The sequence below is a fragment of the Scleropages formosus genome, chromosome 5 (assembly GCF_900964775.1).
Source record: "Scleropages formosus chromosome 5, fSclFor1.1, whole genome shotgun sequence".
NCBI lineage: Eukaryota > Metazoa > Chordata > Actinopteri > Osteoglossiformes > Osteoglossidae > Scleropages > Scleropages formosus.
In genome coordinates this window covers 16,995,310-17,009,825 of record NC_041810.1, presented here as the reverse complement: position 1 = coordinate 17,009,825, position 14,516 = coordinate 16,995,310, and the positions used below count along the sequence as shown (strand labels likewise).

The 14,516-nt window shown below is 42.8% G+C and overlaps 1 protein-coding gene across 3 annotated transcripts in view; it reads right to left on the bottom strand.

The window, feature by feature from the left end:
• LOC108930915 (transcription factor COE3) overlaps positions 1–9,791 on the bottom strand; it is a 99,078-nt gene extending 89,287 nt beyond the window's left edge. For 2 of the 3 annotated variants that reach the window (XM_018746402.2, XM_018746403.2), the window contains exon 1: positions 8,984–9,518. In XM_018746402.2, coding sequence (XP_018601918.1) covers positions 8,984–9,117 — 134 coding nt within the window. In that variant the 5' untranslated portion in view covers positions 9,118–9,518. Of the gene's footprint in view, positions 1–8,983; positions 9,519–9,713 lie in introns of those variants that run through there. The other variant, XM_029252292.1, reaches the window with a different exon arrangement.
• Positions 9,792–14,516: the final 4,725 nt, after the last annotated feature.

Genomic DNA, 14,516 nt, shown 5'->3' with positions numbered 1-14,516 from the left:
ATGCTTCAAAGCATATAATCTCACCATTTCAGTAGCCCAATTGTCAATTACCTGTATAATCCCAAAACATCAAGTATTTACTTCATCTGAGAATCAGGCATGAAACTTAAAAATGTACAGTTCACTGAAATTAATATCTAACTGATGCTTCTCTCCAAAGGATCTTAGAGCAATTATAGTATTTATACAACTGTAAATTTTTTACCGTATTGATTCAGGGTAAGTGTTTTGCCCTAGGGTACTACAGCAGGAGGCAGGACCCCAACCTGGGTCCTTCGAGTGCGAAGCAGCAACTGTAAGCATTACGCCACCTCGTGTGTTTTGTCCGCTCTACATAAATAGACAAAATTGCAGTTTTCATTCAGTTTTAATAATTTTTTTAACTGCAGTAACAACAGGTATGCAATTTACTTTCAAACTGTTAGACTTCTCAAGGAATTCCAGGATTCTTTCGAGAACGGCATGTTGTATTTTATTTCCTTATTACCAAACAGCACTAAGCAGTGCAACAGAGCACCGGAAGGAAAGAGCACAGAGCACGGTGGTATTTTCCCCTGATTTTAACACATTAACTCAACGCTCAGCTGGCTAATGAGCCTGCATTATTCAATATCCATGCAGAACACACAGAGTAGGAATCTAATCAAAATCAATAGCAATTAGATTTGTGTGTGTGTGTGTGTGTGTGTGTGTGTGTGTGTGTGTGTGTGCGCGCGTGCGTTGGTCTGGAGCTTCATAGCTACATGCAAGCACTTGCTGAGAGAAGATCCATGTTAACATGCACTGCGGACACTCCCACCCCCACCCCCCAGCCCTCCATCAGAGCGCAAACCCAACCCTAACCGCCCTCATTCCCGACACAAATAGAAAGCTGCATAACTGCTGTATTTTTGTGTCCACTTTCCTGCGCAGTGTTTGGTTTTTCTCACAACTCATGTAGCCGCTGGCTTGGCATCAGTCTATTAAGAGTCCGGGTCGTAAGCTGGCATTTACAGAGCGCTGGGCTTTGAAACTAGCATCTCATTGGACGGCGCCCAAGTGGCCGCATACACAAACCAACACGCACTTGTGCAGGCAGATGTGCTCCAAAGGACAAAAGTGCACCCGAGACAACTAACTTCTTTCTTAGAGTTCCCTTAACGAAGATTAAACTAATTCCTCCAAGGAGTCAAAGCGCTGATTTGAGGTTGCAACAAACATGCGTGATTCCCAAACCACTTTGGATGTGATAGGAGTCCTCTGCCTACACTGGAAAAATTAAATCAAGAAAAAGAGAAAACCCAAAGCACGGTTTATGCTTGTCTTTTGACGAAACCTTTACATCTATTTGTAGAGTATTTATTTACTGTGACTGGTACTAAAGGAATCGATACTGATACCAATTAGCCAGGAGAAACAAAGGGGAAAATTTGTTCAAGCATCAAAGTCACAGTGCTGAGACTGGCTCTTCTTTTCAACATAGACTGCTGAAAATACACTATATCGAATGCAACATAATACACGGCAATATACAGAAATATGTTATTAGTATCAGGCTATTCGGGTTATTAACATATTACACATTAGGGTAATTTTTTGATATTCAGCAAAATAAGTTTATAGCCAAAAGCTTTTACAGAAAGTCCCATGAAAAGTGGAAAAGGTAGGGCCAAACATGACAACACACCGAGTCGTTCGACCAGAGCGTATGCCACCCTTCCGAAAGGAATTTACAGGACCGAGGAGCGTTCGGAACATAAGGCCGAGAAAAAATTAAAGTGGTTTTCATGGAACTTTTCATAACTGTGATTTTCCTTATTTCTCTAAAAGCCATGAATATACAGTAGCGTGTTTGGCAGAATGTACTTTATACTGACATGTTTTTCTTTTTCACGTGATATTTCCAAACACCCGCCGGTGCAACTGCGGCACAGTTGCTACCTCCGTCGAGCTTTCGCAACGCTTTCTTTCAACGGCGCATCTAAAACTTGCAGCTTACCCGTTACTTTTTTCTTTTTTGGAAAAAAATATTTAATGTTTAATTATTTGCTATGACCGAAGCAAACACGGCTGCTGAAGCAAACGAGAATAAATACGGGAAAATAAATCTGAATTTCAGAAATCTGTAATTTCACTTTAAAGATATTGAATCGTCTTTCATAGCAGGAACCCCCACCCGGTGTACGGCATACTCATTTCCACACAGAGAGACACCCACACGCCTACAAATAGCAATCGAAAGCTTTGCTGCACGTCAAAAATATAATACACTACATCTTTAATCATAAAGGGTTATTACGAATCGTAGCTAAATGCTCCCAGCTAATGTCTAATTTGTTAGTAATTGCAGTGAGACAAGTAAACCATTTTTAGCAACATGTAATGATTTCCCGTAGCTTGCTGGGCAAATTACAGGCAAACGCTGCCGACTATTAAGATGCAGAAATCAGGCCTCCTCCTGCAGGAGGGGCTCAACTGCTCAGCTCTGTGTCAGACCTGGTCTTTCCAGCCTCAACAACACGCACAATTTACATTGACAATTATTACGACAAGGGCCTCTAATTAAACTGCCCCAACAATTATTAGCAGGGACTCTGAGGTCAAAGTGGTATCAATTATCAGGAAATAAAAACTAATGAACTGTAAGGACTGTGAGGACAAACATGCATGTAACTGAACCCCTCCTGTGTCTATTGCTGGAACTTTTTTAAACCTCGTGGGGGATTCATTCGGGGGGGGGGGGGGGATCATTCAGATGTAGTTATCAGTAAGGAATGCAAGAAATGGTTTATTTACTTTTATTCTATTAGGGAAGTCTTATTATTACTCTATATTATTCTACTTGTATTCTCTTACTGTTAGGAAGCAGCAGGTGGCACAGTAGTTGGAAGTGCTGCTTTTGAACCCTTGTTCCTGGTTCAAATTATAATTTTAAAAATTATAAAATGAGGAGAAAGGCATGCCAGTCCGCTATTGAAGTTCAGGGAAAAATTCCTTCTCTCCTGCCACTCCGCCTTCAACCTCACCAAGCTGTACAGAAGTTTAAAAGTCAGTAATTAAATTTCACTCACTTCTCCAGCCCTGCACAAATGCAAATGATCATCTAACAAATGCACTCTTGCCGCATGTGTTTTTTTGCGCTTTGCCTTTTTTTTTTTCCTCATGTCTTTCCCTCACCTGCTTGGCGCTGGCTGCTCGGTACAAGCGCACCTGCCCGGTCGGCGTGCTTCGAATCAAAGCGCCACCCTGCCTGCCTTCGCGCAAACATTTGGAAACATAATTAGTAGCCCACAGCTGAAACCATTAACCGATCACCTGTACACTTCTAATGGGGTCGGGAGCGATGCCGCCTCCGAGACGCGGACTAATTGTTAGAATTTCCCTCGGCCACCTGTACCCGAACTCTGCCTTCAGTCTGGGGGTTTCGCTCATTTCTGCCAGAGAGCACAGGCCTGCCTGCTATTTAAACTGCATCCGGGACACTTCCAAGCCCGTTCTCACCATTCCTTATTTTTTATTCTAATTGCCCCTGAGAATTTCTGTATTTCCATTTAACGAGCAACATGAGGTGTAATTATTGGAGTAGGCAAATGCAATCTAACTGCCGTAACTGTTGTTCCTCATTCTGAAGCAAACGTTTACTGAACTCGTATGATAGCTACATATTTTTCCCTTAAATCCGGTCACAGCACAACTTTTACTATTGTGTAAGAAAAAATCTCCTTACGTCATTTGTTAATATTGCAAAAGCTCAGCACTATTTGCTTAATGCAAAATGCATTACGGAGGAATGTACCAATAATCTACATGCATATTTGCCCAAATGTCGGTAATGTATGTTAATAATTATGAATGATGTGTAACTTAAATAGCAATTTCTGTGAGCAATGATTATTACTCATATTTCAGTGCTTTGCCACCATATTTATACAGAGCAGTTTAAATTTGCATCTTTTATATAGCTGCAGTGAGTAAAATCCAGATCCTTTCTCAAGAGTACAGCACCAGAACCACTCCTGAGACTTGAACCAACACCCTCAAGGTCACAGGTCCACTTCCTTAACCACAACAGTGCCCGGTACCGGTAAGTAGCGTGCTGTCCAAAAGCACTGCAAGACTGACCTGATTGGTGGCAACTTTCTGATGCACCTATGCACTTCATTCACTAAAGAGCGTGTGCTCACAGCCCACAGTGTCATGCACACTGATGGATGGGTTCTGTTCACCCCCCCAAACACACACGCACACACAGTCACACACACTCTTACAGGCTCCCGCGCTTCCTAGTCCAGACTTTATTACCTCAGCCCACGTGCAAAAACAGAGGTGACATAATTCACTGTGCCTGGCCTCTGGAATGTGGTGTCGTAATGGTACAGGTGGGGGGCCACCGAGGTCTGTTCCCCAGCTGTGGGGCTGGGGGGGGACTAGTGGCATGGGATGGAAAACAAGGCAAGGACTCATTCAGAGTAACATGCCGGGCCAGGGGTGTGCCTCCCCAGCAGGTGTCACTGTGGCCCAGTATGGAAGCTTCAGTGTGGACAGAGGACCCCACGTCCACTCCACAGAGACTGGGTGCATTGGACGCAGACTCCTAAATAACCAGGAGAACGCATATCAGCGTCCACATACTTCATTCCCTTTGCAAAATTCTCTTAGTTACTGGTCTGAACCACTGATCTATTGCCTGTGCTTTGATGGTGTTAAGGGTTTATATTTCCTCATGACTTTAACATATTTGTAACCGTATTAATCGCTGTACAAAACAATTTGGATTATAGCATAAGATGTTAAACTTCACCAGAACAAAGTTGGCCAAACTGGTTACCGTTTAATATGTTGTGATCAAAAGATATACGTCATTTCTCTACTTTTATCTCATTTATTCCCAAAATTTTGGCCAAGAATGTTTTTAAATTAATTTTATTTGATTTAAATTAACACATCGCTAATAGCATAAACATTAGCCTTTCTGCTTCTTAAGTGGTTTACTCTGATCCAAACTGGTGGTACAACCTGTTTGATGCGCAAAAATCTATATACAGTATTTTCCCTTCACACAGTATGAAGAGATCAGATGAAAAGTCTAAAGTTTTCTTAATATTATTTCAGAGGTATAACAAAAAAAGCAGGTAACTACGAAACAAGCTGAAATAAATGAGGGTATTTTACTCATTTCTATTGGATTTTTCTGAAGTTCCACAAGCAGAATAAACTGAAAGTAGTAATAAATCACAAGGGGGTGTTTATAACATTTGGAGAAAGAATCAGAAATTTGAATTATGAAGTAATACTGATAAAGGGAATCAGAAAGGAGCATGGCAAACCTAAAAAACGAGACGTTTTTTCAGACTCCAAAAGCCTCGAATACAAAAAGAAGGCACTTACTGTAAATTATGTAAAAAGAAAGACTTCAGCACTCTGCAATGCAGAATTAATCGAATAGGTTTTGATAAAAAAATGTTATTTTTTGTTGCTTACACAATATTACAAGAAAATGTAAAGTCAAAAAAGACTGAAACAAAGAAAAGCGTTGTATATATATGTGTAGATATATACGTACAGATATATACGTGCATTACATATATTTCCGAAGATTTACAGTACGTATTCTTACTAATTTGTCATTCCTCAATTTCTGATCTGCAACCTGTAGCTGCTGACAGCTTTGACACACCCTGTCGACAGCACACAGCCTCAGCACTAAGGCTACTCTAATAATTTTGTTTCCACAGCCATATAGAAATAAGAGCTGAGGTCTTTCAACAGTTTAAAATCAATTGCCTGAGAGGTCATCATAAATATTCAGTCATGATTTACATTTTCATACTACAGCAGCGTGTGGAGGGACTGACCCGAGGAACGACCTTAACAAACCGATTCATTTATCGGTGATGTGTCGCCGATGAAAAGTCGACAAAGTTGCACAGTTCCGTGACGGACACTTTGCATCGTTTCGACGAAAACCCCGAAAGCAGGCAGAGAGATTAATAAAAGAAGGAGTTCCCAGCTGGCCGTACCGTTTAGTCAAATTAATGCTGGCGTCTTTGGCCGGGCATGTGGCTGATCTGCTGATCCCCCGGGCCGCACTGGGCACCGGAGGACGTCCTGAACGCGCTCTGATAAGGGTGAAGAGGAGCCACATAGCAGCACTGCTTGAGAACAGCCCGCCACGACACACACCGTCGTCATTGCTCTGCAAACTCCTTGGACTGGTGGACAGTCGCTCTTCCTGGCTGAGGAAGAGCAACGTTTCCAATTCCTGCCACACAGTGAGTCGCAACAGGCAAAGTTAATATTAAAGAGGGCCGCTGCAGCTCGGGTGCAGGCTGACACGGGGTCTCCCTCTCTTCATCGGGAATCGAAAGCCAGACCGCCGCCGGAGAGGGCGGACGAGGGAGGGCGGCCCGCGGTTCGACCGCTCGCCGCCTTCAGGTGGTCTCGGTCGGAGAAGGAGAGGAGGACAGGAGGTGGCGTCCCATCCCAGCAGGACAGCAGCATAGCCACATTACACCATGCTCTAAAAAACCAAACCGATCCTTGTGTTCAGTCCTGCAAATATTCTTACTCTTTTCAAAGTCTTTATCCGACTTACATTTTACCTACAGCAATGTTTTCCACTAATACAACTAAGGCGATGCGCGCCACTCACGGGTACAACAGCAGCAGGTATTGCCCTGGGACCTCACCACACAACCTTCAGGTTACCAGATTGTGTGCTCGGCAGCATGCCACCTGCTCCCATCCCCCACCCCCTTTGGAACTGCACCCTAGGGTAAATGAAGGTAAAGGCTGCCCAAGAGGAGGATGAATGGAAAATGCCCCCCGAACATGGTACAAGTGGTAACCAAGAGACACCTCCTTATCCTGCCTCGCTCTCAGTCTTACTTAGGCTTAGGGCTGGGAAATATTAATATGAAATATCTGGTGAAGTAAGCTACTTAAATTAAAAATGAGGCAATGAGTTTTTCACACTCAAAGGCACATTTTGTTCCTTCACTGAAAGGTACAAAGTAGATCAGAAGCACTTTTTGACAGATGAGCCTAACAAATAATTTTTGTAACAAGTGAACGACATCTAATGTTATCAGGAGAGCACGATTATGCACAAGCGCATTTCTTAAAAATTAAGCTTAGTATTTAAAAATGCTTAAAAATTCGCGCAAACTATGAAGTGGATATTTCACTTTAAAATATTCACTTTCCCCGTAATTTCAACTGAGTGTTTCAACAGGCGCAGGGCTGTTATATTAAAAATGCAGCATATTATTGCAGATATGAAATATTGGCATATTGGCAACTTACCCAAACGTGAAATCAATATTTGAAAATTATTTCTCGTAGATTGCATTTTTAAAACTGGAAACGACGAAGGGTACGAAATGAAATCTGAGGTAACACAAAAGAGAAATACACAGTTAAATCAGTGTACAAACTGTTTTTAAAGCAACTAAGACGCAACGTTAAAATTACTTTAAAGTTGTAATTCAAAGATTTTGTCTTGTATCGTCTTTGAAAAATAATGATTATATAGAACAGTTATTATTTTTCAAATGAATTCAGTTGACTTTCTATTATTTTCATTATACCACTGCCATTATGAAGAACAACGGGGATCATGTAAGGTACAAAATTGTGGTACCCTGTTTTTTTTCATTTAGCAGGGCCAGGCTACGACGTGTTTACGATGAATAATCTGTTTAATGCACACACACACACACACACACACACACATACAGACACACACACACTGACAAAGAGAGGCGCTAACAGAAAGCAGCCTGCAATTTACTTTGCGAAAAATAAATCACAAGTAACTGAACAGTGTTAATATATTTTGTTTTATCCCGCTAAACTTAAGTTATATAATTAGATACTGTAAATAGTGCACTCATTTTTGTAAGAAAGTGAAATCTTCACTCACAGAAAATATTTTACTCAAAGTTGTGAACCTGAGTACCAAATCTTAGTAAGTTTAAAACAGTGTTGATATATGTTTTAAATGTAGCCCTATAAATATTGTATATTTGGAGCACGTGAGGTAACGGGATTACTTTGTTGTCCCCGGGAGGTGATCACTGATCGCAACGAGGAACCTGTAACTTCTGCCCAAAATGCGCCGTCCCGACCAGCCCCACCGATCTGCCGTCGAACCCGCGTTCCGGGAGCGCGCACCGCAGGGCTCGACAACTTTCCGGCGAAATTGCAGGAAATAAAGTCAAACACATGCTTTCAAAGTTTGTCGCACGAGTATTTCTGCGAAACCCAGAAGGAGCGCCGCGCCACCATGATCGTAAACCATAAGTCGTGCATTTTAATAAAAACGGAGATAACGGCTTATAAAAACGTACGAAGAAGAAATTGCGCCTTATTTGTCATTTTTATGTCAGAAAATACTTCACGTAAATTCACTTTAGTAAATGTAAGCATGCATGATTATTTTGGCTACATTTTTCTACTATCATTTTAAATTCATCTTATGCCTTCCTGAATATATTGTTACTATCATCATCATTAGTGTTGTTATTATTATATTATTGACTGTTACGTAGTTGACACCTTTGTTCGAGGTGACTTTCACTGTTAGATGAACTTTGCAACCATTTACCCATGGCATTGTACAGCAGAGTATTCTCACTGTATGAGATCATGTTGAGCACCTGGAGGAAACTAAGCAGGAGGAGCAGGACTCGAACCAGCAACCTTCAGCGGTGACAACCTTAAGCACTGCACTCCCCGCTGCCCTTTGCTTTGTTACTGTTACTACATGAAGAAAGTACATTCATTTTTAGCGCCCGGATCGCCCGCGATGTATGAGCGATAAGCGCAGGCTCGGCTCGGCTCGGCTCGGCTCGGCTCCGCTCGGCTCGGCTCGGCTCTGCGCTCAAACCCCGCACAGCAGCGTCGCTCCGCGTTTTGCTCGGGCCGCTTCCTCCATCAGCAGCCCGCACCTCCCGCATCCCCGCGCGCGCGCGCGCATCCCTCCGCGCGCACCCCGCGTTACCTCTGCGCCGCCGTGTTGGCGTCCAGGATCCCCGCGCTCTGCATCCACGAGCGGACCGGTGTCATGCCGCTGCTCAGGGGCTCTTCCTTCATGGTCAGAGCCCCCCGCGGGAGGCTGTCCTGGATGGAGAACATGAGAACGAGCCTTCGGGGAGGGGGGAGGAGGAGATCTTCCTTAACACCAACTCAAACTTGAATAATCCTCCTTCAAATCTCCAAAAACAAGAAACAAGGCCACCTGGATTAACAAAACCAGCTGAAACGGGGGTGGGGGAGTAGGAAAAAAATCTTCCCCGAAGTGAAGAAGTGCTGCAGCGAAGGGGGGGAAGCGACGAAGGTCCTTATCCAAAGACGAGCTCCGGATCCCTCTGGGTTTCCCTCTTTATTTTAGATCCCAGACCAAGTTGAGAGGATGGATGCTCGGGATGCTCAAGATGCTCAGGGTGCGCCGTCCTCACATGGAGCTCGAGGGGACGGGAAGGCGAGCGCAGGAACCGGGGAGCATCTCAGAGGATCACACAGGAGGCTCTTCAGCATCAGCCGGGATCTTGAAGAGCTTCTCGGTGCGGGGAGGACGAGAGGAGTCGCCGAAGTTGCTCAGAAGAAGAAGAAGATGAAGGGGAAGAAGGAGAAGAAGAAGAAGGAGGCGGACACGCGCGCACGGGATTGTGCAACGAAAAGTGGGATAAAACAGGCGAGCGCTTCAAAAAGGAGTAAAATGAAATGATTACGGAACAAGAGACAGGGATGGACCGGGGAAGGCTGACTCTCCCTGGGGGAAAGGGGGATTGGGTAGCGAGAAATCTCATCCCCTCCCTCCCCGTCTCTTTATGGCTCCTGCGTCCCAGCGGAGCGCACCTTCTCCCGGGCTCCGAGGCTCCGGGCTCCCGGGGGGCACCGCCGCGGACCTGGCACAGGGCGGAGACAATCCCATAAAAGGACCTCGTATTTGCATGGCGGCCCCGCCCCTCGCTCCCCATTGGCTGCGGCGAAAGCTTGCGTCATTTTTTTTAAATTCGCCGCAAAAAAATCCGGAAAGACCCTGTGTAGACGGGGTTGGGAGCGCGCCCTGAATGTTCATGTGCGCTTTAAAGATAATATCTTAGTCCACTGCGAGTGTCTTTGCGTCGAGCAAGTGTCAGGGAGCATTTTAGGAACGCGTGCTTCAAAGCATGAACGATAAACTGTGTTGGAAATGGTGAAAAATAAGCAGAGTGACGCTTCGGATCCTCACAGTGTAAAATGATGGATATCAAAGTAAAGGCAATTGTGTCAATAAACGTCATCAACGTTGTCAGTTACGCACAATATGTTGATTTCGTGCTGCGCTCAGATTTTAGATGAGTGTTTGTATTGATGTCACAGCTGGTGCTTTTCCTTTGCATCCGTTAAGACTGGTGTCTTTGGTTTACTAAAGCAGTAGATCGATCATACTGTAACACCCACAGCATTTTATTATACATCCATCATATCATTTCACTTCGTTTATAATCATATACGGCAAAGTGCCGCGTTTTCGCTTCTTCAGCAAGCAGCAGGCGCAGTAATGCTTGGTTGTTAAAGGATGTCATGAGTTATAAAGAAGTCCAGCAATGCTGTTTGTGTCATTTGTGCAGCAATTCCTTAAACTGTCTCTCTCATCCAAAACAGTTTTTTTACCTTCTGGATACACTGGTTGAAACAATACAGCGAGTTTATGCAAATCACTTTACATTTTCAAGGAGCTCTGTAACTCCTTTACGTTCAGCCCAGGCACGCGCCGCTTCAAAATTATGCAGTAATTAAGTTTTCATCTGTAACAAGGGCAACATCTGTAAAATTCTGATATAGTGACAAACACTGAGTTAAAATGAGGATTCACCTGGAACGACAACTGTAATGTAGCTGTTATTCTTTCTCTGTTAATTTATTGTTATTATTATTATTATTATTATTATTATTATTATTATTACTATTATTATTATTATTAAGACTTTGTTCGTATCTTGATTTTTAGTTTAAGGAATTCAGACTTCCCAAAGAAATAAATGTCATGAAAGAGACTGGATACAAATTCGTACACCATCAAAGGGCAATACTTTATCCTTAATTGGAAAAACTGCAAAAGAAATCTGAATTAAATATTTATAAAGCTGTATCCTTCCCTACTTCGGCGCTCAAAAACGCTCCCACGGGAACAGCGAAAATGTCTGGAAGAAACGGATTTTAAGTGCAAATCCTCTTTTTTTTTAATTATAGCAAATTAGGTTAAAACAGATACAGGTCATAATTAACAAACACGGGGAGGTTTATTTACTGATACATCTATATGTAAATCGCTGACATCGAGAGAGGGGGTTTTACCATTCGAGTGAACAATTCAAATCAATAATTCAACAATTAAACAGTCTTATACTTTGTCTCATGTGTTTTTAACGTATTTATTCGCCGTTTCGCGTTAAAAGAGCCGCCGACACCCTCATCATTTTGTCCAAAGAAGACAAACTGAGCTGCACTTTTCTCCTCACTTTGATGAGCAACACAGAAGAGCATATTTACCTTTCAGAACATGTAAAATTGCCACTATCTTTAAAATCTGACCGCGTCGCTGCTGTTCCAACCCTGACCAAGTCAGGTTTGCTTTTTCACGGACCACCATACGCTCGCTGGTCACTGTGAATATTTGCACATGTTCAAATATTTTTACATGTCTTTCAGTGCAAACTCTATTACGTGACATAAATTTCAGAGTAATGGAAAAAAAAGCAAATTGTACTCATTTCATCAGTTTATTACATTAAGTGAGTCAATTTGCAGCAAACGATGCAGTCTTGACAACTCTCTTTAATTCCTTGAACAAAGTGAATGACAGCCGCGAATTAACTTCACTAATTCAATAACTAAGTTTTGCACTGGGTCTATTCCAACAATATCGCTACAGAATCAATAGGGAATAATAATAATAATAATAATAATAATAATAAGAATAATAAGAATAATAAGAATAATAATTATGATGACGTCCTGCTTGAAACTAAATCCATAACATTAATTTATTGATTGCTGCAAAATTTGCATTTAATGGCTTGAATGTGATCGGTATGTGTGTGTAACATATGATACATACATACATACATAAATGACAGTGTCCCGGGGTGTTTTTGGCAGCGCTGTCTCCGGTGCGAACGACTCACCCGGAAAAGGCGACAGACGGGCGTTCAAAGACGACCCCAAAGCGCTAATAATTGGCTGGAGTGAGAGCGCGAGAGAGCCCTCCGAAGGGCGCGCGGAGGAGGACGGCACGTGCCGCGCCGGTGCACTGGGATGCGCTGGGAGGGGTGCAGAGCGGGGGGGCACCAGGACGGGAACGAGCGCGCCGAGATTCAGGCGTCCTTTTTCATACGAACGCATGACTGTGAGGAACTTGAAGCCGCAAAACGCGCATGAACGACTGCTGATGCCTGTGCTGTTATACCGTCGCCGTGGCTTCATATCAAACGCACCTGTCCGGGGAAGGTGGGAAGGAGACATCAGTTTCTGTACTCAGTGCTTGAAGTGCAGCTTTCTTTTTTCAGCTTCCTGTTCTGTAATAGTTCTAATTGAATTTCCTTTTACTGCATTGCCGCCTCGTTCAGGCTCACGTGTGAATGATCTCTATCGCTGAATATATGCGTGGGTATATTTGCTTTTTCATGTTTTCTTCAGTGCTGCCTTCCAAGCTGACATTATGGACTTTCATGGTAACTTTGTGCATTGTTTTAATACAAGTTGGAGAATTTCAAAACAGTAACACTTTTTGCTGACCTTAAACCATGAGTCTGATAGATGCTGGAAAAACTACGAAAACTTAAAACGAGTTAGGATAAAAAAAAAAAAATAACACAGTGAGTCTTTCTTTTGTCTTTGTCTCCATCTTGTGGCCATATTATGTCATTACACGCAGTGTTCCGAATTTCCGTCTAATACGTTCAGATACAAAGGTTGGTCATCAACCTTAGATATTTGTTACCTGCAAGAAACATATAATAAAACTGAGTAGCAAGACACTATAATTGTATAACTCTAAAATAGCTAAAAAATGTATTCAGATGTGTTTTTCTTATTTTTATAACTGTCCTAATGACATCAGAGTTGTAAGACAAAAACCTTGGGGTATATGGTTAACTGTGTGTTCTATAAAAATACACAAAAATATATTGAACTAAAACAAACAAACAAAGAAGAAATACAGCAACAGTCTGTTTTTACTATCTTTCTGTTTTAGCCCCCACATTCTTCAAGTGGAATGATTCTAAAAAACAAACATAATAACTGTAATAGGCATTACTTAGATTGGAAATTGAGCACAAACACCAATCTACCACAGGAACACACTTACATTTATTTATTTAGTAGATGCTTTTCTCCAAAGCAACTGCCAATGAACTCTATGTACTGTTATCAACCCACACACCTTATTCAGCAAGGTGATTTACACTGCTAGATACACTACCTACTACTTTCAATGGGTCATTCATCCGTATATCAGTGGAAGACACTCTCTCTGTTACTCACACACTATGGGGGAACCTGAACAGCATGTCTTTGGACTGTGTGAGGAAACGGGAGCACCCGGAGGAACATTCAAACTCCACACAGACTGAGTGGGGATCGCACCACCCAGGCGCTGTGAGACAGCAGCGCTACTCGCTGTGAAACCATGCCACCACACTACAAATGCACACTCACTCACTGAAATATATTTCATCCAGGCTTTTTATCTTACTTTAATAGAATATCAGCATCAGTAAAGTGCTGTTCCAAACATCTTCTCACGTCCCGTCGAGATCAGCTCAGTGAGATTCGGATTGAGTGTTAGGGATGTTCCGGCCTCAGGTGGGTCATATCAGCACCATGGACAGTGCTTCCTTTAAACGCGTTTTGGAACTGGAAAATATTCAAATGCAGCGCAAGTAACATCAGGTGGGATGACTGTCTAATAGCAGAACTTAGTGTTAGTTCTGAATTACACTATTTTTTTCAGTGCACAAGCCTGGGCAGTTTTGCCCTTGGAATAATCCCTTCATCTCTGGTTTTCAACATCGCACCTCCGTAAACGAAAGGTTCCGTGTAAAACCAGCAGATGTCGCTGTAAGACACTGGAATGGAGTTCAATGACTTCTGGGAGGTCTAAAGTCAAAGCAGTTCTTGAGCAGTTTATAACATCCTGTTACAGCATAGTTTAAGCAGCGCGCTCAGTTACTCAGTTTTAATTTTATAAAATGTCCCTAATATTTCATTAAGTTCAGTAAGTATTGAAAAGAAGTAAATCACTTTAACCATCATACGAACTCAAGTTTCTCTATGTGACACAGTTAACTGTGGTAACTTTGGTAGTCGGGCCGTTTACACTGAAATTCCCCTTAATTACTACGGAAATGAGGGGGCACGGTGACGCAGTAGGTTGGACCGGGTCCTGCTCTCCGGTGGGTCTGGGGTTCGAGTCCCGCTTGGGGTGCCTTGCGATGGACTGGCGTCCCGTCCTGGGTGTATCCCCTCCCCCTCCGGCCTTACAC